Here is a 27,357-nt window from a genome sequence, read left to right on the forward strand (position 1 = left end):
TTATAGAAGATTCAGTTTGGATGCTTTAAGCTTAAATTAAACAGCATCAAGGCAATTTAGTTGCTGAATTATATTTTCCACAAAGAGTTTTAAGAGTTTAACGTTCTTCTGTTTCTACTCTGTGCTTCTGTGGTTTTGGCACCTCAAGGGACTCTGGAGAGCAGATTTGCTTTCACTTCTTAGTAGAGCAGAGTCATCCCGCCCTCTTGTGGGTGAACAGGCACCCAGAGATTCTGACCAGCTAGAAATCTGGTAGGGTTGAGATTTGATGTTCCTACAGTTCACATGGTTGTGAAGCCCAAGAGACTTACCACTTAAAGGAAAGTTTTAGAAGCTTTTGAGAGCAAGCTTTTCATTGCAAGCTATTATTTGTTATGCAACATGAATTTCTTAGAGCATTGGACAAAGCCTGTTAGGAAGATGATGTGTAAAATTGATAGCATATTAAATTACATGTACAACTTTATGTTCCTCACTCTTTAAAGGGTTGAAAAACTACAGCTGTTGTTCTAGACACTAATCATGCATATCCAGCTGTGTTTCAGACACTGGATACTGTACATCTTGTAATGAGTAAGGTCCTTGACACAATCTCTGCTAGACAGACAGATCCACACAAGTGATCAGAAGAACAGTGGGACCTGTGGGACTGACAGGTTGTGACCAGCATAAAACCTCAGCTCACCTCAGCTAATCACTAGAGGCATCCCTTAAGGAGTGATATTGGCACCAGGAATCCTTATTGATGACCTTGACTTTGGGACAGAATGCACAACCAATGAATTTTCAGACAGAAAATCAAACTGGGGAGGGATAGGTGACCCACTGGAGCATAGCTGCTGTTTTAGACAGCAGCAGGCTGAAGAAATGGACTGATGGGAAACCCAAAAAGTTCAATCCAAGGCATGTGCAAAGTGCTGAGATGGAACAAACCCATTCAGCAATGCAGTCTGGAGGTCAGCCTAAAACAAAATAGCTTTGCAGAAATAGACTGGATGTCCTGGTTGACACTGAAGTGAACACAGTTCAGCAGTGTGTCCTTGTGACCAAGGTGACCAACAGTACTCTGCACCTTACCAGTGAGAATGTAGTTGTGGAAAGTGATTATTCCCCTGAATTAGCATTTGTGAGATCATCCCTGGTGCACTATGTCAAGTTTTGGGCTCCTCAGCACAAGTGAGGAGGTATTGACATATTGAGGTCCACCAAGAGCACAGATCATACAGGGAGAGGACAAGAGGCCCTGTTTCTACCTACAATAATGTAATAAAAAGACAGAGAGAATGGATGGAACCAGACTCTTCTCAAATGAGCCCAAAGATGGGACAAAAAAGTAACTGGGACTAAGTAGAACACAGGAAAATGATATTACATATTAGGGAAAAAAATTCACCATATGCATGTTCCAAAGCTGCAGCATGTGCCCAGAGAAGCTGTGGAATTCCCATCCTTGTAAGTGTTCAGGTCTTGTTTGTGTGCACCCTGAAGAGGGGCTGGACCTGAGGACTCCCAGAGATCCCTTCAAACCTGAATTATCCTGTGATGCTGTGACACGGAGAAATGTTTGAAAATGTCCAACTTCTGTATTTTAAAATTTCTGAGAAACATATGAGGCTCTTACAGACACATTAGCAGTTTGTAACCTGCTTTTTTTGACATTGGGGGAAGACAATTCTGAGAAACTATTGAACATGGCTTAATGTATGCTAAGAATTATCATAACTTGTATATAGAGATAATAGATGAAGTTTAAGAAGGACTATTGCCACCTAAGAGCAAGCAGGTTAAAACTGTGGTTGCAGGAGTTGGATGTATTGCAATTTATGATGGAAATAGTTTCAGTTTTTTCAGTTAGCACCTCTATATAGTTTATGTTGGATGGAATGGAAGATGTGAAAAACTGTGAAATAACTGGTCTTCTCTAACTGATTGTCAACTGGTCAGGTCATCAGAGCTTCATTCAAAAATCTGATTTCCAATCTTAATGCAAACTTTCATGTTCATCATGACATTTTCAAAATTAAAATCTAAGATGTAGCTATTTTTAGTCAAGTTACATATCTATTACCACACTATGACTTCTCCATTAAAATTGTATTAGTCAGAGAACTAAAAAGTGTAAAGTTTATTCTCCTTTCACATATGTTCATATGACATTGGTTGAAAGGACCAATTGAACACAGCATTTTCTGCAATGCAGATTAAAGCTCGAAACTTGAGAGTATTTCAAAAGAATATGAAAGCAAATAAATGTGAAAAAAGCTCATGGAAAATATTGCTGTAAAAGACTGAGTAAAAAAAAAAGTTTCCAAACTGTAACTATGAAGACAGACTGTGTAAGTAAAAAGTTGATGACATTTTATTTTACCATTTTATTTGCTGGCTGCTGAATAGTTTCCAGTCTGTCATATAAAATCATTATCATCTTTATGCTATCTGCTTTCTTTTAGGTTTTAAAATCAGGTACTAAGTCATAAAACCAAAAGCACTGCAAAGTATCTTCTACACATTTTTAAAGCAGTTACAGTTAGTTAGATCCTTAGCTTACTTTCCTGAAATTGTGCTGATTTACATTATGCAAAGGTCTAATTGTTATAGACATATTGCTTCATTCTGTGATGAGGAAAACAAATGAGGTGAGACAGTAAAACACTCCAAAGTTTCTTCCCTTCACCTCTGCAATGAAAAATATGCAAGAAAGCCAGCTCTGTGTAATTCCTCCCTCCTTTTAAGTGTTTTAACCTGCTTGTTTTACCTCCAAACTGTCCCCTCCTGTTGAAATTGGGAACTTTTGCATTAGCAGTTGTCCCAGGTAAAAAACCCCAAAATGTAGCTGTCACCAAGCAAATTTCTGAAGATGAAAAGGGTGATATGCAAATAAAAGGATTCCTGAGGGAATGATTTTTTCCTTGCTGTTATCAAACTAACTTTATTTAGAAGCATAGTGAATCATTGCCCAGTACTTAGCAGATAAAGCATTCATGGAATTAACAACAGCAAACATGCATTTGCCGAGGAACAGGACTCAAAAAGAAATATGCCTGTCAGAACCCCTGATGGAACCACAGTTCCGATATACCAACATTTGGCTAACAAACAAACTCAACTAAGCATGATGGCTTTTTTAGAAGTGAATACTTACACTCACTTTGCGGCAATGGAGCTACAAAATGTTTAATGTCCTGAGAGTTTCCATTATTGTCCCCTTCAAGGAGATGTTCTCATAAAAACTTATGAAGAACAGCTACATAACAACTTTTTTTTTTTTTTTTTTTTTTTTTTTTTTTTTGTGCGTGTCTTTTGAGGTCTTTGCAGAATATCAGCCTTCAGTGTCAGCTCTTTGCACGACCTCATTCTCAAGCCAGGCAGAGAGATGGGGAGGAGGCTGTAGCAGAGGCAAAACTTGGTGTACTCAGCCCAATATATTCGTTCCTAGCACTCCGCCCTACCTCCAGCGCACTTCTACAATGCGCGTTCAGCGGAAAAGCGGAGGAAGAGGCGTTTCGGCCAAAGACAGCGGAAGGCATCACCTCCTTACGCCTTTTCTTCCCCTGAAAGGTTGTGAGAGGGAAGAGGCACGCACACCCCACCCCCCTCCGCCTCCTAAAAAAGTCGAGCATCACTCGCTGTGCCGGCGGGGCGCGCCTCTGGGTGTCCGGGGGCCGGCTGGGAGCGCATCCCCCTCGCCGAGCCGGGCAGCTCCGCTCCGCTCCGCCCTGCCACGCTGCAGCCAGGTAGGGCAGGGAGGCGGGGGAGGCCAAGGCTGGGCGCGGACACCTCCTTCCCCCCCGCTCCGAGGAGCCGAGAGCCTGCCCCGCTCACGGCATCCATCCCGGCGGCTGTGCGGGGAGCCTCTTTCGCTGGACGGAGATCTCTACGGGGCACCCTGCCCTTCCCGTCCCTGCCCATCCCCATCCCTGCCCATCCCCATCCCTGCCCATCCCCATCCCTGCCCATCGCCAACCCTACCCGTCCCCAACCCTTCCCGACCCCAGCCCTGCCCGTTCCCATCCCTGCCCGTCCCCAGCGCTCTCCCTCTCCCTCTCCCACTCAGCCGCTCTTCCCTGTCGGTGGCACTGCCCGACGCTGCCCAGAGTCGCCTGTCTCGGACACCTCTGTCCAGGGCCCACGCTGTATTTTCTCCGTATTATCCAGCTGTCATAAACAGCTTAGCCCTGAAAACGGCTTATTTCAACATACAGCCCCTGTCGCCGTCTCTGTGCTCTCCACAGCCTTTTCCCTCACACCTGGGTGTCTTTGGAAGAGGATGGGCTCCCTCAGTGCTGTTGTAAGTGGTAGGGGCAAAAGATTATGCCTAAAACACTTGTGCATCAGCTCTCAAACGCCTTATTAAAAATACTAATATTAAAGACTTGCTATTAACTTTCCATTAATGCTAGCAAAAATGAATTTCTCCCATCTCCCTTTTCGTTTTCCTTCCTGCAATCAACAGTTCTCTTTTCCTTTTTCAGAAGGTTTTTCAAACTATGTATTGAATCATTTGCTGAGAGAGACAACTCTGTTTCAGTGATGAATGAGGCTCAGAAGAGTTGTAAGTTCAAATTGCAACTCTCTGGAGTTTGGAAGACTCCCTCTCCATCCACTTTCCGCCTGTCAAGACTTGCATAGTAAGTAAACAGCTTTGCTTATGTTCTTTGAAATTAAGACAGATTTTCATTTTTACCAAGAAACTGCAATCCTGGCAGAATGCTGCTTGGATCTAGTATGGTTAAGACAACTGTTTGCTAAATATTTTTGTTTTCTTCATCAATGCTGCAGAAATTATGGCACTGTGTGGTAATGCTTAAAAAACACTTAAATTCTGTAAGAAGATGTTCTTAAAGAGGAAAGACTAGTGCTTTCCTTCCTTGCCCCCAGATGATGTTTAGAACAGTCCCATGTTCAGAAAAACCTGTTGTGGCTTTTTTTTAAAAAGAAAGTCACAACCTTTCAGGACCAAATTGAATTTTCCAAAAGTGTTGATCAAAATTAGTTACTTGTCCAAAATTGAGGATCAATCTCTTCTATCTATCAGCCCAATTTCATTCAAAAATCTTCTGTAATTCTTGAAAAGTGGGGAATAATTTTAATTGTGCATGATTTTCTAATTCACAAGACGTTGGTGATCCACTTTACAGAATTTAAACTTTTGGGTTGTTTGAAATTTTTTTTGGTTTCACAGTGGCACAAGCATTTTTAGTAACCATATTTTATTATTAAAACTCCATCAGTGGTTTTAAACATGTATAAAACATAAAAAAAAATGTTTAAAGCTGTTGTCACTTTGAGCCTTATAGAAAACTTGTAATTTAATAAATTTTCATTGAAACTGTCATTTCCCTCTATTGCCTTAGAATTTTGCCCATTAGTATTTCTGTACTCCTTTATTAGGTAGAGAATCTTTACTTTTACTTTAAAATGTCTCAATTTTTTCTGAAAATTTAAAAATCTTATTCTGTTTCTCAAAGATTCTCTCTGGATTACCTGACTTTCACTAAAAGCACTTTAATTTTTTTCACCATTTTTGCCCCCTCCTAACTTTTCATTGAAGAGTACTCAAACTGTATGGCCCAACTTTTTTAGCCTACAGTAGAACAATTTCAGACAAATTGATCAGGCTCAGCAGCAATGGGAGAGTAAGATTAAGGTCTTGTGTCTTGATTTTTAGTAGTCATGAATCTCAAACCTGGTCATTAAGTTGCTTCTATTATACTGTGTGCATTCAACCAACCTTCCACTGTGTGCTGATGTGACATACCAAAAAAGAAGTGGATTTAGAACTAAAGATCAGGTGTTCAATGATTCTATCTTTATGTAGTGGATCATAGTCTTGGAGTCACTAACAGCTGTATTTCTTCTGAATGTGATAGGATAGAAAAGGAAAACAAAAGTCAAGAAATTAAAGAGAGAGGCCCTTCTTTCCTTATGAAGCGTAGGAGTTTCAATCTCCATGTGTAATAAGGAACTGAAATTGTGTGATGCAGTATTCACCATCCAGATTCTTTTAGCTTTCTAAATCTGGGACGCCTACCAGGCGTCTGAAAAAGGGATGTGAAACACTTCCTTCATCTCCTTGCAGTGCTTTAAGGGATGATGGCACACTTGTAAAGAACTGAGAAGAAATGCAAGAGAGGGAGGGCAGCTACCCAATCTGGTGTCCTGCAATACTGCTGGAAATGCAGTAGCCTCCTGCCTCCAGAATCTTCAGGTCACAGAAACTTTCTGACTCTAAGTCTGAGGGTAGTCTCTTAAGGTTTTCTCAAATTGCATGAGGTTTACCCAATAAAATAGAAATGGATTGCTAATGAGGTTTTTTTGGCAGATCTCTCAGATCTCTGAAATGCATCTCGAATGTTTCTTGTCTCATCTATCCATCCATGTTTGGGTCACTCTAAGCAAGGTTATCTCTTTTGAATCCAGGAGTTGAGCTGAGCTGATTGTGTATCTCACAGAGGCTGAGACTCAGGAGCAGCTCTGTCTTTGGTTGTCAGTTAAGCTGCTGTTCTGAGGAACCTCAGAATATGCTCCAGGCCAGCCTTACTTAGTGTGTTTTTCACTTGCCTTTGAAATCAGTTGACTACACATGAAGCAACTGAATATAGGCTGCTTCTTGTCCTCGCCCTCAGTGGAAATATTAGCACTCTCAGCTGGAGCTTATTGCCCCCACAGACCAAACTGTGAAAGAAATTGCATGTCTCATTGCTTTCCAACAGGCTCAAAGTCAGCCATCAATATCCAATCTACAGCATTGTGCTGTTCTCATTGAAGGCAAGGGAAGTTTCCATTGGCTGTTTCAAGGTCCAGTCTTGCAAAGTTTATTCTCTTTGTGGAAAAAAAATCCCACTGTCCTGTCTTGTCGTAGGTATCTGCTGGCTTGGGATTTGAGTGCTCTTGTAATACTGCAAAATACTGCATACATTAAATAAGAAAATGGAACAAGGAAATCCTGCAGTGCTTTCTGAATTTGGTATGAAATTGCAGAGAAAAATCTAGATATGTTACCTGATGTATGAAAATGGCTGTTATGATAAAAATATGTATCTTCCCATTTGGAAAGCCCTCTTCAGCAGCAGGCAACAGCTGTTACACTGCTCACATGCTCAAAGAAATCTGTTTCAGTGGACTTGCGGTGAACTGTGAATCTTGGTTTTTTTTTCATTTTTTAATAGGCTTTCAGAATAAGCAGGAGCAATTCAGTTTCTTTTTTTTTTTTTTTTGGAGAAGAAGATAGAAGCAACTCAAGAAAATGATTCTGATGATTTTTTTGGTAATGTTGATCATGGAATCTGCCACTGGTAAGTAAAAGTCTTCAATTCAATAAGAAGACTTATTGAATTGAAGACTTATAGACTTCTAATTCAATAATAGAACATTCAAAATGTGTGCCAGCTTCTTGACAGCTGCTTGGAGTAGGACAAGTTTTGTTTTTTGCAGCCAAGAACAAAAACTTAAAGGTTTGGTAATTACAGTCCAGCTCCAGACTTGGGAAATTTGGTCCTAAACACCAAAACTATGAAATGAAAAAGGAAGGATGCTACCTGGAGAAACCTGATGATGTTGTATGTGCCATAACCATATGAAGAGATATAGCAAAGAAGAGAAAGAGTCTGCTTCTTTTTGTGCCATTCAGAAGTGTGGTGACAATAGTTGCTAAACAACAATAATCTCTGAGAATCTCAGGAGAGAGACTGAAGGCTGATTTTACTCTTGATTCTAAATCCTTGATCATGGTTCCTTTTCTGTACTCTTAATAACTTCTGTATGCAAAAGTAAATTTGGGAAATTTGTTTGGAAAGGCAGACTTGAAGACTAAATTTTTCATACATAATCTCATTCCAAGGCAGTTTTCCAAAGATATCTGAAGTTTTTCAGAAATATATCTACATAATTATTCAGTTTTAATTAAGAAGATAAGGAAATGCAAATGCTGATTTATAAGATCTGTGCTTTTATCTCAAATATATTTGTCAAGTGAGACCATATGTGAAGAATTTCTCCTCTCCTCTTCCATTTGTGGCATTAATGTACAGTAGGTCCAGATTCTACCCTTTGAGCCAATGTGATTCTTCTGTGGAACTCATGTGAAAGAATCATAAAGATTGGGAAATGCCCTTCTATTTTCAGTCCCCTTTTCCTTCTGGTGTTGATTTGGTAGGATAGAATAAAGGCTTGGAAAAGGCTGAGATTTTTAGCAAATATTGCAGGAATGAATACATAAATGCTGCCAAACCATTTTGCTGGAAGAAGTCTTTTTATAAAATGCCATTAGTAAGCAAATCATTTTAAAGTCAGGCTAATGCAATAATAATAAGATATTGAAATAATAAGATAATGGCTTCCTAATATACCTTTTCCCCCCTTTCTCTGAAGAGAAGCTGTGTCCCCTTCGTGCCTCCATTGATATTCTAGAAGGGGAATATTTTTTCCTTTGTTATCTTGAGTCGAGGCAAGAACATTTTCAGGAAGAAGCATATACAACCAACTGGTACAAAGAGAGTGCTGGGAAGCAGCAAGAGATAAAGGGAACAGGCAGAATTGTTTCACAAATGAATTTTCTGGAATTTTGGCCAGCTGAACTCAGCGACTCTGGGAATTACTCTGTCATTCACAGGTGGGTACACAACACAATGGGTAAATGTCTTGCCTGTGCACGTCTATGATGAAGATGATTTCTTTGTTTTGTTTTCCATAGCTAGTGGCATCCATATAAAAGGGGCTCAGGGAACTGCTCTAACTGCAGTGTCATTTCCCACTTCATTTCACAATAACTATCAAAGTAGACCTGCAATATTTACAAATACCTGTAAGGAGTGTCAGCCTTTTAAATGTTCTGTAAACCTTTTGATAAGGCAGGTAGCATTTTTGCTGGCTTGTGATTAATTACCTAAGAAAAATGAGTGTCAGACAACCCTTCTGTCCACTGTCAAGGAAAAGGAAACATTTGCTTGTCTTCTTCCCCAGACTTGTTCTTGCTTGCTGTATTGAGTGGATCTCATGCTATGGGGCTTGCCAAATCATCTAACTGTATAGTAAAGATTAAACATAGCATAGCTGAATTCTGGTGTCTGTGCAAACCTTTGCCTTCATGGAGCCATTCAAAGAACAAATGAAATAACTGGATTTGATTTCTTACTGCTGTACAACAGCATGGGTTAAAGGAGAAATAAGGATGGGCCTCTGTTATTTGGTGGCAATCTTCATTGGTACACCTTGAAAGGGATAAAATCAAAGGTTTGCTGCACTGAGTTCTTATGACAAACCCCTTATTCAGCATTTACAGTTGAAGTAATGATTAATTTGAAGAAGATCACCTTGCATGTAATGATTTGTGCTGTTCTCCAAGTAATACTTTTAAGGTTCTAGCCAGGTTTATAAAGGGTATGGAACTGTGGATACTGAAAAATGCTCTCCACATCTTTCCAGAAATATCTCAAGACTCAGGTTTGATAGTTTACAGTTCTAAGATAGACTTCAATTGTTAACTTCCAAGTCAATTTGGAAGCTGAAAACTTATTTTTTTTAATTCTTCCAAGTATTACTGTTACAATTCTTCATTACAGTTAATCTCCTTACTGATATTATTTTAAAAAGTACTGACTCATGGTATATGAAATGCACAATATTTTTAATTGAAGGGTAAATATTGAGAAAAATTTTATTCATCTATGTAAAGTCCAAGAGAATTTCCTTTAGGGATGATGAATATGGTAGTTTGTCTAGTTTGTTGTGCTGTTTTGTTGTGTTGATCAGTTTTCTGTATGGTCATTTCACACAAAAGCTATTAAATCTAAAAACTCACTCCAGTGCCACCTAATTAGCATCACAAAATGCAGACTGACTAATTTTGCCATGGGGAAAGGTGGGTGGAGATCATACCTGAATTGCCAGGCTACCGAAGGAGACTGCCATAATGAGTCCTAAATACTCATTAAAGGGCAAAAGAGAAGAGAGCTGTGATAACCCCAGCCTTAATTCATGATCTTTGTGGTTTTCTGATTACTTCAAGAATGTGGGGTAATGACAGTAAATCCACAGTAAATCACAAGAATTCTACAGAATTACTATGAACAAGTGTAAACCTCAAAACCAAAGGAAACAGCCTCACATACAGAAGGAGATGACAAGAAAAGAATGGAAGTAAAACTATTAGAATAAAGTTTTTAAAATGAGTAATTGTTGGAAAACACAAAAATATCAGAATCCTTTATAAAATTTCTTGATTTACTCATTTGCTTAAGAAAGAAGCAAATTTACATCAAAGCATTCATTCGGAATTGAGAGTTTTGATTTTCTCCTTTTTTGTCTTGCCTTCTAGAACTATGTTAGCTGCTACATTTTAAAAATCTTTTGAAAGAAAATATTTTTGAGGAAAAATTTTCTTACTCTGAAGCATCTTTTTTTTTTTTTTTTCATTTTTAAAAATTTTTAATTTCTTCCTGTTAGGCCCATATGAACACTCCTTTTCTGTCAGGATCAGAATGATGCCAGATTCTGGCAATCCTCCCGTGGGAGCTCTTCACAGGTCTCACTGCTGAACAAGAGGCATAAGGGGATTTTTTCATGGGATTTTAATGGGATCTTGGGCTTAGTTTATATGATGGTTCTCACTATTGTCAGGCATATTAAATGAGATATATTTCAGTAAATACAGAAAATTATTGGAAAAACTGTTTTCTGCAGAGACAGAGGACTTTTAGAAGCTTCTGTAAGGAAAAAAATTGGGCTGTTTTGGGCTACTGAACTTGTTTAAGATTTAATAAGAATGACTGAGTAGAATTACTTTAATTTCAGAATATTTATACTAGGTTGAAAGTTTTACTTTTAAAAGAAGATATGCTAGGTATATTTTTATTTATATTTTTAATTTTCAACTATTTAATTTAGAATTAGGTGTTTGTAAGCTACATGGGAAATAATTTTCAGAATACTTATACCTTTAGGCAGTTTCAGGGAACAATGTGACAATTACAAATACTGCAGATTTTCAAGAAAAGAAGACAACATGTTGACAGATTTTGCAAAATAATTAAATGTAGGATTTTTTTTTCCTGATGTGTTACAACTGACAATATGTAAGAAGCAAGAGGTGAAAGTAATGTAACAATGGTTTTATGATGTTTTAACTACTTTTTATTTGCTTAAAGAGAAATCAGAAGTTTTACAGTTAAAGCAGGTGTGTCCTGCTGAGACATACATAGATAGCTGAAGTGTGCATATCTGTGTGTTGACATGCTCACATGTGTTTTTTGGTACACTAGACTTAGGATACAAATTCAGGAATCAATGGACATCACCTATGGGCCTGAATGTATCCATCTTCAGCAACATTCTTGAAAATAAAAATTGTACTTATAGTAAGTGTGGTAAGCAGCAAAATCTGTGTCAGAGATCTTTGAAAAGATTTGTAATTTGTATGGGGTTTTTTTTATAGCCTGTATCCTCTGGCTATCAAAGAGAAAAACAGAATACAGAAAAGCAGGTCATCAGGTTGCTCTATTTTGGTAACCTTGAAACTGAGAGAAGTTAGAGGTTCCTGAAAAAACCAAAAAACTGCAGAGAACCATGGTAAACACATGATAAATTTTAAAACCCAAATATTGCTCAATTTTGCAATATATTTAGAACAACTGAAAGCCGTGGGAGGATACATATAAAATTAATACTGCAGTTTGGAAAGCAGAGTGACAGCTTCTGCAGAAGATTGCAATATCGATCTAACACTGGCTTGTTGCCGTAAAATAGCTAAGGGATTACTTAGAATTGGCTATGTATCCAGTAAGCTTGGTTTATATTCTCTAAGGGCTTTCACTTCCCTGTATAATCTTCTGAGTCAAGCTAGATTTTGTTGTTCCTTCTTGGTGGGTTTGTTGGGGCGGGGGGAGATTGAAAAGCTGTTAAACCAGAAACAGTTTTGTTCCCGACAAAATGTCACTGGAGACTCTCAACAAGTCAAAATAATGATTAAAATATATAACAATTCAGACACTAGCAGTTTAAAAAAGACAACTAAATGTTTACAACTAAATGGTTTTTGTGTGTGTGTGTGTTGAAAACCATGCTATATGGCAGACAGCTAGAAATTGTGTATGAAAAAATTCATCTTTGTATGGTTTTAATACCTTCCAGGGACATTCTCCTTGCCAGATTTTAGCTCATTAGGTAGAATATCTTGATCCACTTTGAGTGGTTTCCCCAGATAGGATCACAGAAGAAAGCCTCTGTGGAGCAGCAGTGCTCTGTGGAGTAACAGTAACAGGTGGCTTTATGGACCTTTTTCTTTCATCTGCTGCATCTAGAGAGTAAAATCATTTCATGGCTAGATCTGTAATTAATTCTCTGACAGTACTCAGATTAGTAGAGTGAAAGAAACACACAGACTCACTGGAATCAATTGGAATTAATGTTTATGTCCACACCTAAACTTATCTTAGGTACCTTTACTGTCGGGGAGGGAGAGGCCTTTCTGGGTCACTGGTGATCTTGTCCTAAACAAAATATGTAAAATAGATCCTATAAACTGCACTGTAGCAGGGTGATTTCTGATGTGGTCCCACTGCTGACTGTGATTAGTAGCTCTGATTTAAATGTGTAAATAAGATGTTGAAGAATAGGTGAGAAGAGCTCCACCCACTGTGAATACCCACGAGAGCTCATCCCTACTGGAAAAGTTTTGGGAAGGCTTTTCTTGTTTGTGACAGCATAGTTGGCTGATTTACCAAAACCAACATGTTTTGGGTTAAAGAGTCAATTTCAATTAGGAGTAAGGAACATCTCAAGTGAGTAGAGAACCTGTGTAGCTTGAAAAAGGGCTACAATGCAAAGAAGGTGAGCAGAATGCATAAATACATTTGTTTGGAGAGCTTAAAAAGCAGAAAAGAAACAACCTAAGGCTTGGTCTAAATTCATCTCAAAAATGATGTCCTAATAGCTCTTCTGAATCTTGTACACTCAGAAGACTTGTCAAGAATGGTGTTTAAGCTGATGTACTCACCAGGGATGCTTCTCCATTCCAACTCCTTTGTCCTCTTGGACTTTCTCATTGATACAATTCTTGACTAGTTGCAGTTCTGGAAGAAATTTATTTTTCTTTTCTTGGAGGCAGGAAGATTCAAACATATTTATGACTGACACTGGAAGGAAGTTCTCTGTGAATTGTTGCTTTTCCTTTGTCAGGCCCTGCTTGCTCAGAAAACAAATGAGAGCTCTATGCACTAATTGCAGAATCTCACCCATTAACTGACAGAATCTCACCCACTAACTGACAGCAGCATATGGCTTTCTCTTAAGCTCTAACCCCGCCAAATAAAAGTTCCTCAGGTTCCTTTCTCTTGGTAGTCATGTATTTGGATATATCAAACAGTGAAATTACAGCTATAATCTGATTTCTTCAAGGAATATAGGGATAGAACCTAGTAGATAATAAAAATGACCTATCTTATTTCTAATTTTACAAATATATTTTTCTGGTACATAGGAAATTAAACCTGCAAAATCTTCAGCTGATTCAAGGTCCAAAATTCCTTGATGCTCTCATGTAACTATGGATGATGTCACAGATTGTTGCAACCTTGTTCAGGTCAATGTAGCATATATTGTCATGTTCCATAGATATAATTGTATTTTCAAATGTTTTTTGATAGTGCATTTAGTTTAGGGAACCTGTTTGGCTAAAGGAAATTACACTTATTTGGGAGTGGGAAAGTGATAAAGGGAAATAAAAGTAACTGGCTCACTGTAGAGGTACTTTTACCCAACAGATGTATTTGAGAATTTATTTGTGTTTTTTAACTCACCAAGCTGCATTATTTTAGAAAGCTCCTAAAACTGATTTTGCTTTATTTTTTTTCTTAGCAATGGAAAACAAAATGTCACAATTCAAAAGTGGACTCTGAATGTGCTTGAAAGAAATAAAAGCAGCTGTTTCAATGAAAATCATTTAACTACAGAAATTAAAAGTGCTGGAACTGGTCATTCACTGAAATGCAGCGATTTGTCTGTCTATGAAAATGACAGCATAACATGGTATAAGGTAATTGCTGAAGCAGTGTCACTGAAATCATTGGCTGCAGAAACAAAACATCTGATTGCAGGAAATATTAATTGCAAACGAATTTTTAGAACTATCTACAAACATTGTAAAGTCTTAATTTCTCATGGGATTAGGGGGAAAACTTTAGACAGATACACAAACCAAAGCTTTTGTCTGCTTTCCAATTTGTTAAAAAAAAAATACCTGTTTCAGAAGTTGTGGAACTAGTAGTTTGGAATGATAAAAGATCTGATGTGCATGTCTGTTTGCTGATTTTGGCAGCAGCTGGTTTAGCCAGCTGCTGCTTTGCTGATACAGATATTGTACCGATGCTAAATGAGATGCCAAGATTTTTATTTTACAGTTGGCATGTACTTGCAAAGTGATTGCAAACTTTTCAATTTCGCTGTTTCTGGACAGTTTTTAAGTGTGTAACAGATCCAGTTCTGTTCTTTTTTGGCAAATCATCTCTTTGGGATGTGCTCCTTATTCCTCTCAGGTCTCCTGGTTGGAGTTACAGACCCTGTTCACCCCCAATATCAATCAGTTTCAGGGAGGGATTTTGACTGATTTAGTACAGGGATCTGGAGTAGCCTGGAAAGAATGAGCTACAGCCCTGTTCTCTTGTCTTTCTAGGCCTGGGAGGATGGGACCATTGATGGATAGGGCCACAAGTTGTTATGTTTTCCTCAATGGCAGCATTATCAACTTCTAATGGGTTAAATGTTCAAATGTTCAAATGTTGCATTTAAGTGTCCATGAATGAAAATTGGGCCTGCACCTCTTTTGGGTCAGACACATGTCATTGAGATAGTGAAAAGGTGATGGTGACACTGTTTCAAAAAAATCTTAATTTCTTTTGAATGCATGTTTGCTGCAGAATAGTATTTTCTGGTTTTATTGATGCAGGACTGTAAGAATTATGAACATGAAACGGAGAGGGAACTAAATTTTAGAGCCTTAACAGTACAGAACTCTGGGATATATACCTGTGAAATTTTAATCAGTCATGAAGGAACGATATACCACAGCACAAATACAATCAAACTTGTAGTAGAAGAAGGTAAGAAAGCTTTCTAAAATTTTGAAGCATACTTTTTGGTTCACTTTACTAAGGCTATTTTAAGTTGCAGTTGTCATTTGATAAATATATACCAGGGGTAAAAGTCTGCTAACCTGAACTACTTCAGAATAATTTGAGAAGTAAAAAAGTGGAAGTTAAAATGAGATACTACCAGTTTTGGAAAATGCATTTAGTATGTTTTCCCTGCAGGTTTTTTTTTTTCAAGAGGGCCATTGCAACCATTGCAAATTGTACTCTGTATATATATGTATGTGAAAAAAATTCAACAAGACATATTGGGTTTTAAGCTGCTCAGTAACACCAGAACCCAGATATTGTTCTGTGAATTAAATGGAATGTTTGTGATTAATTTTATATATAGAGCATTTATGTAACTTTTACTGGGGAAGAATGAAAGTGAGGCATTACTTCAATAACAATACTTCTATTTTAGATGGACCAGAGGCTTTCCCTTTGGAGATAGTTGGACGTGATGAAGAAATTGAAACAGAAATAGGTATGAAATTATTACAAAAATCTTTGAAGTACATGATTTTTTCTGATTTCTTTAGGGTTGATGGTCTGGATAAGTGTAATCAAAAAAATTGTCTGTGCATCATGCTGTATGTGATCTAACCTCACATCTGGTAATGTTTTGCCTGGCGTACTCCATGACTGATACACAAGTACAAGTGCACTAAATGTACCCTTTCACAGAGGCAGAAGCTGAGGCTGCTGATACAACCTGCAAGAAAAGGTGGTGGTTGTGATAAAACATCTCTCCATGGCTTTTTCTTGTGGATGGCAAACCCCATGAAGGAATGTATAAAAGATGTATGGTTTACTCAGTGAACAGCAGCAATGAGTAGCACTGCTGATATCTGATGTGGTTGAGAATGTTATTCTTCAGGGAAGTGAGGAGTGTGAGGTGTGACAGTCCTGGAAATGTGTGCATGTACATCTGAATTGTCAAGAGACCTTACCTGTGCTTCTACCTGGAAGTAGGTTAGATAAAATGATCAGCAGACTTCACACAGCCTTGGACAGGATCCAGTATTTTGTGATTGAGGCTGTAATTAACTTTTTAAAACAGAAATTTACCAGTCTTTTTCCTCTCCTCTCCCCTCCCCTGCCTGAGGGCTTCTCTCTTCTGGTTACCTAATCCTTCCTTTCCAAGTCTTCCTCTGTGGCTCATACCTGCATCTCTTTTACTCATCTAGCACCTCAGATGCTAATTTTTCTTCCTTTCTATCAATACTACTTGGTAAGTCCTTTTCCCAATGGTAGTACCCAATCCTATGATGCCCCATGCCTTCCAACCCCCCAGAACACCCTTCCTTCACATTTCCTCCTCATTACTGTGCTTGTCCCAGCCCTTAGAAGTCAGCAGGGTTTGGCATCAAATGCTTGTGAACTACCTGTCTTCCATCCCTTATCTGCCTTTATCAGATCATTTGATAAGGTCATTGGACTACCTGCTGAGTGATGAGACAGATGGCATGGTGGACAGTGAAGGGAATTTAGGATGAGCCAGGTCCATGATCTTTAAAGGCTATTATTGTTTAGGATGTTGTTCTATGATATTTGCCTCCAAATAGCTGCTGTGTAGGGTGGAAATGCTCGAGTTGCAAGGCCAGTGATTCTAGGTTAGGTCTGTGCAACTGTAATTTGGATTTCTCAGGTCTGAATCTGCCATGGACAGTTTTTCAGCTGGCTCTTGCTTTGAAGGTTCTAGAAGTATCTGATAAGACTTAAGAAGCTTTGTGTGCTCTTACAGAATTGTTGGGTAGGCCTTGCTTACTGGAAAGTATTTGTGCATAATGGTCTGAAGAAGGAATAACCTGCAGTTTTCCTGGCTTAATAAAGAGCATTCTAGATGTGTTCCCTAGAAATGATGCTGCAATAGCCCAGAAACTGTGGTTGCAGCTAGCTTCAGGTCAAGCCTCCCTTGACAGGATTTAAAAAATCTCACTCTCCAGAGCCACAGTCTTCTGCCCTTATTTTCTCCAACTGTACAATTGCCTTCTTAGTTTTGCAATTTTTTATAACTCTTGGAGCTTTATGGGGTGGTTCCTGTCAGTTACACTTAGTGCTTTGAAATGGGACAAGTAGCTGACTGAGTAAATGACCTGTTAATGTATTCAGGAATTTCCAGCTGTGATAGTGAGATAAGAATTTGTTCTGTGCATGTTCAGCAGGTGCTGTGGTTTTGTTCAGTAACCATATATAGTTTCCCTATTACAATTAGTTGGCTGTAATTCCCCTTACCAGTTACTTACTTTTACCTGGCCCTGGAGCACTGGTGATAGGTTTTTCTCTTCTGTTCTCAGACTGCAGACCACAGTCTGGTTTATAGAATCATGGAATATCTCAAATAGAAGGCACTCATAAAGATCATCAAGACTAATTCCCTTTAGGTCTCTAAAGCCTGAAATTCTCAGGTCTATTTAAACCCACCTGGCTTTGATGATTAATCTCAAAAAAAAAGCAATGGATGACTGTCACTCTGCAGCAGTGCATGATTGCTGAGGCCATCACCAGTGCAGGTGTAACACCTATAAAAAATTAAGCAGGGGCTGCAAAATTTAGGAAGGAGAACAGCTTATAGGATATGTTTCCTGGAAAGCTGACACTTTACTGCACTGTGTACATGAATACTACTTCTCACTAAATCTTCCCATGTTATGCCTTTTTTTGTAGGTAAAGAAGAGATATTGAATTGCACAGGTTCCTTGGGGGATTATATGCAAGAAGATGCCAGCCTCTACTGGTTAATTAACCAAACATTCCCAGAACAGTGCACAGGTATCCCTGAGAATGAACCTTCAATATGTGAAGAAGAACTCAAAACACTACAGTAGGTTTCCTAAAAATGCTGCATTTAGTATGTGATAATGTCCTACACTTTGTGGGACTGCAAATTCAGTAAAAACCACACCCTGAGGGTTTTCTCTAGAAACCTTTCCTCAAAATCTGCCTCTCAGGTGGTTGTAGGTTTTGCACAGATAGTGTTGCTAACACCATTCCTTGCTGCAGGCTGGGAAACAAGTTCTATATCACAAGGCTACTACGGATTAAAAAAGTAAGAGAAGAGGACCTGCATCACAATTTCACCTGCATGTTGCAAGCTGATGAAAGCACACAGACAAAAATAGTAAGACTGAAGAAAGGTATGGCATCATCTAGAAATAATTTGTTAATCAGCCTATTCAATCCTGAGGGCATTTCAAAACTCTACTCCAAATACTGTCTGCTTATGAAGGCTCTCACACACCTAATGCTGGACCTAACAACCCCTGGGTGATTCCTCCTGCTCTCAGACAGGGACAGGAGGAGTTCAAAGCAAAAGAAATACAGACTACAATGGGCATGTCTTGAGAATGTCTTTGTAAAAACTTCACAAATATTTAGGTGTTAGAAATCTGTATTTGGAACTAAAACCTTCAAAGATTAATAATAATAATAATAATAATAATAATAATAATAATAATAATAATAATAATAATAATAATAATAATAATATGAGTAATGAAGAAAGGCCTGAAAGAGACTAGAGAAAAAAAAGCAAATGTATCGTAGCCAAAGAGATGAAATGGGACATTAAGGACTTATGGATGGGATTGAGAGAGGGGTAAAAGGTAGACAATAAGGAGAAATAATCAAAAACCTGAAGGAAACTCTTCACAAAGCAAGTGACCATCATTTTGGGATGCTGTACATCTGTGAGGATCTGTAATGTCAGTCGTGATCTCACATACCCTGCACACACACAAATTAACTGTATGTGATTGTGTCCAAGATTGTTTCTCCTGTTTTTGCAGTAAAACATGTTTTCTAATTTCTCTCTATCTTAGAGTGGCATGCATATGTGCTTGAAGCATTAGCAGGAAAGGATTCCCATCAACTTTGTGGATTTTTTGAGGTGATTTTTAGGTGCCATCAGTATTTGATACAGTAATCTTGTTAGATAATACTCTTTGTTAAGGCTGTAATTTGCTTTTTTTCTCTCTTACAGGGAAGATTCAAGACTTGCCAGTGCATGTATTTACCACTGGAATGGTCCTGGCTCTGCTATTTCCATTTGTTGCCTTAGCTGTGGTGTTTGTGTTTGTGATGTTTAGGGTCGACTTCGTTCTATTTTACAGAAATATTTGCAGGAGAGATGATACTGCTGGAGGTATGACTTTGCTAATGCTGACATTGAAATAAGCATATTGATGAAAAATACTTTCTGGCAGTTCTATGAAGGAATCAGCTTTAAGGAAAATAAAAAAAATATCTTAAATCCAGGAGTGGTGTGAGAAGAAACAAAGAATATATAAAAGAGAACTTGATGGTCAGGTGCTAACGTGTGTTTGTTGTATGTATGTGGTAATGCAGGAGAAAAACACAGTGAAGAAGATGCCTCTGGAGCAAGCAGTGGAAGAGATGTGGTTGGATGCTGTTCAGATGGGCTCTGCTCTGCTGTGTTCCTCATCACAAAAGTTGATAGGGGTGGAGAGGTTTTCAGTTTTCCATCCATGAAGATGAACACTCTGGAGTTTTCAGATGGGCAGGCTGACACAAATTTGTTTTCACCTCACTGGTGCTCTTCAGCGAGGTGAAGCTTAAAATGTTTCTTTGGCTGTAGGGGCCATTGCATGTTGGGTTTATCACTACATGCACTTAAGGAGAGCAGGAGTGCACATTACCAGTGTCTTACCAGGCAGCAGCTCTGTGGCCTTCACAGCAAGCAAACCTGACAATTACTCAATTTTAGGAATAATTTTTCTGAAAATTGTGGTGACAAAACTTGCTGTATATATGGGTCTAATTTTCTTGGCCTTTCTTGTTCTCTGAATCATCTTGAATATAACTTGAGTAAACTGCAATGGTTGGAGATTTTTGGATAATGGGTGGATGTAATTCATGCCTGCCAGTGTTATAACCTAATTGTTGATATCAGCTATCCCAGTGACTTTCACTCACTCAGGGAGGGTCTCTGAGAACCTGGACTATGCTGCCCTGGAGGAGCTGCCTGTTGGATAGTAGGCAGCAGATTTCCTATTCCTAGAGCTCTTGAAGGTGTGGGGTTTCACAGTGTTTACTTTGTGCTCTCTTTTATGAACTACATGCAGTAAAGTATTCAGAAAGGGAAGCAAAGAAGTGCAGTTTAAGAAGCAAAGCCACCTGTGCTGGTGTATCCGTCCTGATAGCTGCTCTGTGGCAGTGTGGTGGACCTGACCTCTGGACTGGTCCTTGATTTTCTGTCTGTACATTAGTGCCCCATAAGAAAAATAATTAACTGGTTTGTTCTCACTTTTGCTGGTACCCAGTCCACTTGATACTTTGACACAAGGTACAATAAATGTTGAAATCTGGAGCATCACTTAAACAGCAATTTTTTCAGTTTACAGATACCTTTTTTGCTTCCCTTCATATCTTGATTTTCACAGATGTGACATTAATTGGTTAAATAATCTGATTTTATTTAAAAAGCACCTTAATATAGAAAGGAAATATTTTCAAGTATTTTTCAAATGCAATCAGAATCTTTTGTATCAGCCTTAAATTTCTTCCGGACAGTTTTTTTAATCTGACAGAGAGTGTTTGAAGACTCTTCAGAGTCTTCAGAAGAAAGATCAGGGATTTCTAGATGCTTTACCATGGAGACACTAAGTTTGAAAACCAGAATGGTGAATAAGTTGCTGGATTTCTAATGGTTGATAAAAAGGCAACAACTGTTGATTTATTTTCAGATGGAAAAGAATATGATGCATTTGTGTCTTACCTGAAAGACTGTGTTTCTCCTACTGAAGAAGAGAGAGAATTTGCTTTGAAGGTATTGCCCATGATATTAGAAGAAAACTTTGGGTACAAGTTATGCATATTTGAGAGGGATGTATTCCCTGGAGGAGGTAAGTGTATTGAATATTTTTCTCATTAAATAGGCTCATCATTTTCACACAAAGGTAGAAGTTCATAATTTGAAGGAATTCTGTCACATGTTGTGCATTGAAAGGTTGCATTTTTCATTTAATCTGGACTGTGTGCATGCAAAGTTTGGTTGCAATTATTTTACATGTTTTATAGTTATATTTAGGAATTCATATACCCTTACATACACACACACACATAAATCACTAATTACAAAGAATCAAGATGAAAAAATCAAAGAGCAAGCATCAAGAAGGTTAAGGTGAGGACACAGAAGATATAGATTTCCCAGTAATAGTGCTTTTGCTCAGCTTTTGCCAAGGGCCAATGAATGAACTCACATTTATTGCACAGAGCAGCTGCTGACTCTGGTACTAGTTATTCTTAGGTAACTTGTGTGTTTGTTGTATCTTCAGTGTGATGGTTGAAACCATTTGCTGAATGAAATGGGTGCCATAACAAAATAGAAATAAGAAATGGAATTTTGTTTGGCCTATGGATGTATCTGGCATCTGCCTTTTGCTTGGATAAAAGGTACTATGAGTTTACATTTAGTCCAAAGATCCAGCTGAGGAATGGAATTTCGTTGTTCAAACCACATAACAATAGGATCAGTTAGCCTCCTTCATTAAGCAGGATCTTGTCTCTTTATATCCATTCCTGACAAATTTTTCTATCCTGAGAGAAGCCACAGCTCTTTCAAGCCCTTTGTTCTAACGTATTCTCTTTCTTTAAGTGTTAAAAAATTGTTTACAGAAGTGTGCAGTCTGATTCTTTCAATAGTTTTAAATTATTTCCTTTTCTCTGGTCAGATCCAATGTGAACACAAAAAAAATAGAATATTTCCTTCTTTGTACAGGAGCCTTTGGTGTTGTAATACCCTTGACAGCCTCCTTTTACCCTTAGTTTTCTCTTCATTTGGTTAGTTCTGTTAGTTCAGTTTGCTTTGCCTTTCTCTACAAGTCATGTTTTCTTGATCTCTGGTTTATGTAGACTTTGTCCCATGGCGTTAAAACAAGTACTGGAAGCTGTTCATGCAAATTCCATTTGATATTTAAAGGGTATCACCATTCACTTTCATTCATCACTTTTCATACCGAAAGTCATCAATCTAAAACACAGTTGGAACAACTCCTTTTGTCATCACATGCTGGTCTTCTCAACCCAGGATTACTGGAAATAGATTTGAGTGTTTGGTGTCATAAAGGAAGGTGTGACCCCAGGGTTAAAAAACACTTGGAGAGAAGTTGCTGTCTGTGTCTTTCTGTGGAATCACTCCAATGGTATCTATTAGGAAAGAGCAAAGAGATGTCTGGTTAGGGGAAACCTAATTTTGCTGTTGCCTTCTGTCCATGTGACTACTGCCAGACAGCAGTCTAGGGTAGATGGAGATTATAAGTAGGTTTATGTCTGCTCTAGAGAACACTCTTTCACTATACCTGAGTTAATTTTGAGAGACTCCTAATATTTAATACATATTAGTCTCTTCATAAGCACAGGATGCTTACGTGCTGTTGCTTTATAAGAGGGACACTTTTGGTACATACATGAATTAAAAAGATAAGTTGATTTGGTCCCTATCCTTTCAATTTAATATAACAATAAATTTATCTTTAATTTGCAGCATTTGTTGATGATATCCATTCATTCATTGATAAAAGCAGAAGATTAATCATTATACTGAGCCAGAACTACGTTTCTGACAGAGCCATATATGAACTTGAGAGTGGACTGCATAAAGCACTAGTTGAAAGGAAAATTAAGATCATATTAATTGAATACATGCCTATAAGTGACTACAATTTCTTGCCAGAATCACTGTCCCTTTTACCATCAAAGAGGGTGGTGAAATGGAGAAAAGATAAATCTCTTCCCGTGAATTCCAGATTTTGGAAGAACCTTCGGTACCTGATGCCAGCAAAGCCTATCAAGACAAAGACCAAAGGGCACTATAGTAATCTTGACTCAGCCTCAGAAGCTGCTCAACCCTGGACTGAGGGCTGTGACTTTAATGAAATCGTATAACAATTCTGGAGACTGAAGAAGTAGCAGAAAATTGTGTGTTTTGCTAACTAATAGAACTAAATAAACTAATATTTTGGGAAATAGTTGATTAAGAGGCCAGCTCTGACATCTGAGAAAAATGCAGAAGTCACTGCAGCAGCTGGGAGGATGTTAACCCCAATTCATAAATCCTATCCCAGAGAAGATTTCCTCAGCAATCTGCACAAGGAGCAGAAGTTTCATTCTGCTTAGGACTTACCACATGGCATAAAGCACAATGAAAAATATTTTTATTTCATGATTTTCAGTGATGTAGAATGATACTATTTTTACTTGCATATACTTTTTAGGCCCTTCAATAAATAAATCAGTACTTGCAATCTCTTATTATTAAGATACACTTTGTTTTGTATTTTGGTATTTTCTAAGGATTGGAAATGGACCCAAACAGCTCCTGCCTTAAAGAGCTTGGCATGCAGGCTTTGGGCAACATCAACTAGAAAAAAATCCAAACCAACAGAGAGAAAAGAGAGGTTATAAAAAGTAGGGCAGTTTCGGATGGTTTAACAGAATTTACTACTGAATTGTACATGTTCTACGACTGGGAATCATTTGAAGGAATGATAAAGACTGTTTGCATCCTATTTCACTGAGAAGTTTGCAAATACTCATTTTGACAGGGAGAAGAGGGAGGTGGGATAGAAATAATGGTATTTTGTTAATGTTTGCTGCTATCACATTGGAGCCAATTGCCCAGAGAGGTTGTGGAGCCTCCCTCAGTGCAGATATTCAAGAACTGACTGCAATGTGCTCTGGGATGACCCTGCTTGAGCAGGAGGTCCAACCAGATGTTCCACCATGGTCCCTTCAAAACAGACCATTATATATAATTCCATTATACCCTGAGCTGCCTTCAGCTATTGCATGTAGGGGATTTAGGTGAAAAATGAGTTCTTTGTTGTGTATATGCACTCCTAATCCTTTGGAATTCTTGTCTTAATATTATTTTTTAAAACAGCGTTAGAAGAGCTATTCAAAACTGTGCTAATCCTCCCTTATTATTAGCTGCCTGACAGAAGATTCCAATCTGACATAAATTCCTGGATAAAATGGAGCCATATGTCCTCCTAGCATCAGTGGGGAGAAGTCAAGAGAGAATAATTTTTAGGAGATCTTTTTGGCAGATTTTTAGGAGATCATCTGCCCACTCTTGTCATTGCTTTGCATGCCATTACTGCTGGTTTTGAGAAGGCATCTCTTTTACAGTGCCACCTAATTCACAGAGGTGGGGGAGCTCCATTACCTTCTCAGTGCTCTTGAAAACACAATTGGAATGTTGGGTGTCATGACAATGTCTCAAGTTTCATGGGAATTAAACGTATTTGTCAAATATCCTTTAATCATGCATAGTTTCTGGAAGACGTTTAGGTAAAAGAAAAGGCTAAGTATAGATTTCCAAGATGGAGACAACACTGTTGCCAGGTTACCAGGTAGATGGAAAAGAAACAAAGAAATAAAGCAAACATCTGTGGTGACTTTCAGATCAGTTCTAGGAGGTCTCCTTTCTGTCAGACAACTAAAGAGCTATGTAAATGTGGTTCATAGGCAAAAGACATTCTCTGGTGTAAGCTTTTACTGATGAGGATTTCTCCTCCGGAGATGTGTGCTTTTACATTTCCAAATCTCAGATCTTTCACAAAGTCAGTTCTTCTCTACCAGTGTTTCCCATGTCTTCTGGTCAGAGATAAATTTTGACATTTTCTGCCAGCACAGAAATGCCATCAGACATAGTAGGCACATCAATTTTCTGGCCAAACATCTTACAGAAATGTTGGTGACTTTCCTAATACTTAACTGAGGAATTAAAATTTCTCCTCAGCCAGGTAGTTTTTAATATACTTTCATCAACGTATTGCCTAACAAATTAAAGGTCAAATGTGTTTTACCGCTCATGTGACTATGGATGGTGCCCATGGTCTGTTAATAGCTCTGCACCAAGCCTACTCTCTATGAGAATCAGCTACTATAAATTGAAATTGAATTAGCCATGGATGCCCCCTCATCTCAGCTTGGAGAGACAGCATAACTGCATATACCTGCTAGACCTCATGAAGAGGTACCCTAAAGCCTGTGACACCATAGTGTATTTCACTGCCCTGAGATTTCACAGAATAACAGGGGATTTTACCTAAGGAAGGTTGAAAGCTAAGTGGCATTAACTCCCAAGCTGTTTGAATGCCAGCAAAGCAGATGCACGCTGAATGACTCAGCATCTGTAAAAGGGGGAGTGTTTTTGCACAGAGAGGTGTCATGACACAGCCCCTTTATGATGATCCTCACTGCCCATGATGCAGTGGTAAAGGAGGACAAGGGAAATTAAGGATATACATACTCATACTAATGCCAGATGTTCTTATTGCTCTTATATCCTGAATTACTGACATTAGTCATACCTTGGAAATCCCTGATTTTTGTTTGCCAGTCCATAGAGAAAAGGAACTGCTAATATTACTTTCATAGACTGTATTTGTAATGATTTGCCTCATCATGTAGAAGTGAATTCATATGATAGTTGGTTCGAGGTTATGGGTCATTTTGTTTGAGGTAATGGGTCATTTCAGTGCTTTGTACTGTGGCTTTTGTTCACTTTTGCACTTAATAAAACTAAATTTCTCCTTCTCCATATCTGTGGCTTCCATTTTTGCTGCAGCTAGACAAGTAATATCATGAATGAGTTTTTTAAGGTTGCTGATAGAATCACTGACAAATGTATTGGCAAAAGCAGATTTAATATAAAAGTGAAAGAGAGGAAAAATTCATTGGCAAGGTTCACTCTACTACTTACTGGATAGCTAAAGCACACAGAAAAAATCAGAATAAAACCTAAAATCTATCAATCTAACCCCAAAATCAACCCAAAAATTTTCTATGAGGAGGCTGGAGGGGGAGTGGGGGGAAGAAAAAAGCTAGGGTAGGAAATGGTAGGGATAAAAAGGAATTAGGAAGGAGCTCCCATTTAGGTACAAGGCTCAGAGCCACAGCTAAACTGAGCCAGTCTTGACAGTTTAGGCCTAAAGGTTCAACAGCATTTAACAGCACTTAATTAATAGCTTAAATTAAACAATTTAACAAAAGATTTATATAGAATTTACTGCAGCAAAGCAGTAACTCATTTACAAGCCTAGCTTACAAACTTAAGTCTTTTAGGAGAGCAACACTCACAGTACATTTGCTATAAAATATTCACACTCACATGCACGCAGACCTGGAGAAATATATATCAGGTATCCCTGTGAAAAATGCCCCTCAAATTCAATGAAGTGCTCCCATCAGACAATTTTGGATCTTCTCAATGGGCAAAGGGTTGAGCCTCGAGCAGTGGGGGTGTCAGCCCAGGATCTGTCATTGTCTGGTGATCCTGCAAGTGGGGCAAAGCTGGAGTTCAGTGCCTCTGAGAGGGAGGGTGCTGGCTGCAGCCCACTGTGGTCCTGGAGAGCTCAAAGGTCCTGCTTAGGACTGCTGTTTATAGGGCTGCAAGAGAGTGAGCTTTAGTCATAGCAATATCCCAGCCTAGCCACAATTTGGGTTGGAAACTTTTCTCAAGAGAGCTCAGTCCTGGTGCAGTTCAAGGCCAAAGCCTATTGAGAAATGTTCACATTTCTCAGCTGTCGTGGTTTGAAAGGAAATGAAGTTTTTTGTGATGGTGTGGGCAATCCAATCAGTGTTCAGATTTAATATTGGCACCTGGTTTGTCCACTGAGGGCAGGATACGCCTCTGAGAACACAGGGGTTAAAAGCTGTGATCTCCCAAGGGAACTTCCTCTTGGAGTCCCGCTGGAGAGTGAGTAGACCCCCCTGCCCAGCTCCTTTGGCTGGGCAGGGGGGGAGGGGAGCCATGTGGCCAGAGAGAGAGGTAGGACAGGCCTGGGCCCAAGGGTGGAGGAGAACATTGCAAGGGCTTCGGGCAGCCATCCTCCATTCCCCCACCCCCCCCTGCGAGGGAGAGAGAGACAGAGCCGGTGCCTGTGGCGGCTGTGATAGTGGCCCGGCGTGAAGGAGAAGGGGGGGGTGCCCAGCAGGGCAGACAGGCGTGGGAGTTGACGAAGTAAACCGGCAGAGAGAGAGAGCTCGGGACTTTTAACCCCTTTGAGGAAGATGAGAACCTTGCAAAAGCTGAGTCCTCCTGAAGTTGATGAGATTGAGAAGATGTTGAGATTGAGAAGATGTTGAGGAAAATTCTAGGTGGGAGGAGATGATGAAGTGGCTTTGGGCTGGACTTTTCTTGTGTAGCCACAGCAGAACCACGGGTGTTTCTGTGCCACAGAGACTGCGTTCTAGGGGGAGG

General features: G+C 38.9%; 1 protein-coding gene across 3 annotated transcripts; it reads left to right on the plus strand.

Moving 5' to 3' along the window:
• Window positions 1-3,574: 3,574 nt before the first annotated feature.
• On the plus strand, window positions 3,575-25,641 carry IL18R1 (interleukin 18 receptor 1). Of its 3 annotated transcripts, none has more exons than XM_030234988.2 (12): window positions 3,575-3,734; window positions 4,473-4,628; window positions 7,170-7,295; window positions 8,371-8,611; window positions 13,852-14,029; window positions 14,939-15,092; window positions 15,547-15,609; window positions 17,793-17,949; window positions 18,129-18,262; window positions 19,108-19,269; window positions 20,831-20,989; window positions 22,633-25,641. In XM_030234988.2, the coding sequence occupies exons 3-12, from the start codon at window positions 7,247-7,249 to the stop codon at window positions 23,031-23,033; spliced, it is 1,698 nt and encodes a 565-aa protein (XP_030090848.1). In that variant the 5' UTR covers window positions 3,575-3,734; window positions 4,473-4,628; window positions 7,170-7,246; the 3' UTR covers window positions 23,034-25,641. The 3 variants fall into 3 exon arrangements, with proteins under 3 accessions (XP_030090848.1, XP_030090853.1, XP_030090851.1); XM_030234991.2 differs by lacking the exon at window positions 3,575-3,734 and adding an exon at window positions 3,757-4,288; XM_030234993.2 differs by lacking the exons at window positions 20,831-20,989; window positions 22,633-25,641 and adding an exon at window positions 19,473-20,820.
• The last annotated feature ends 1,716 nt before the right edge of the window (window positions 25,642-27,357 follow it).

Source organism: Serinus canaria, chromosome 1 (assembly GCF_022539315.1).
Source record: "Serinus canaria isolate serCan28SL12 chromosome 1, serCan2020, whole genome shotgun sequence".
Lineage (NCBI taxonomy): Eukaryota > Metazoa > Chordata > Aves > Passeriformes > Fringillidae > Serinus > Serinus canaria.

Bases quoted from the DNA above. Each gene is read 5' to 3' on its own strand.
- IL18R1 (XM_030234988.2), top strand. From the start codon at position 7,247: ATGATTCTGATGATTTTTTTGGTAATGTTGATCATGGAATCTGCCACT. The intron at 15,093-15,546 runs GTAAGAAAGCTT...CTTCTATTTTAG, and splicing joins CAAACTTGTAGTAGAAGAAG to ATGGACCAGAGGCTTTCCCT. The intron at 17,950-18,128 runs GTAGGTTTCCTA...TCCTTGCTGCAG, and splicing joins GAAGAACTCAAAACACTACA to GCTGGGAAACAAGTTCTATA.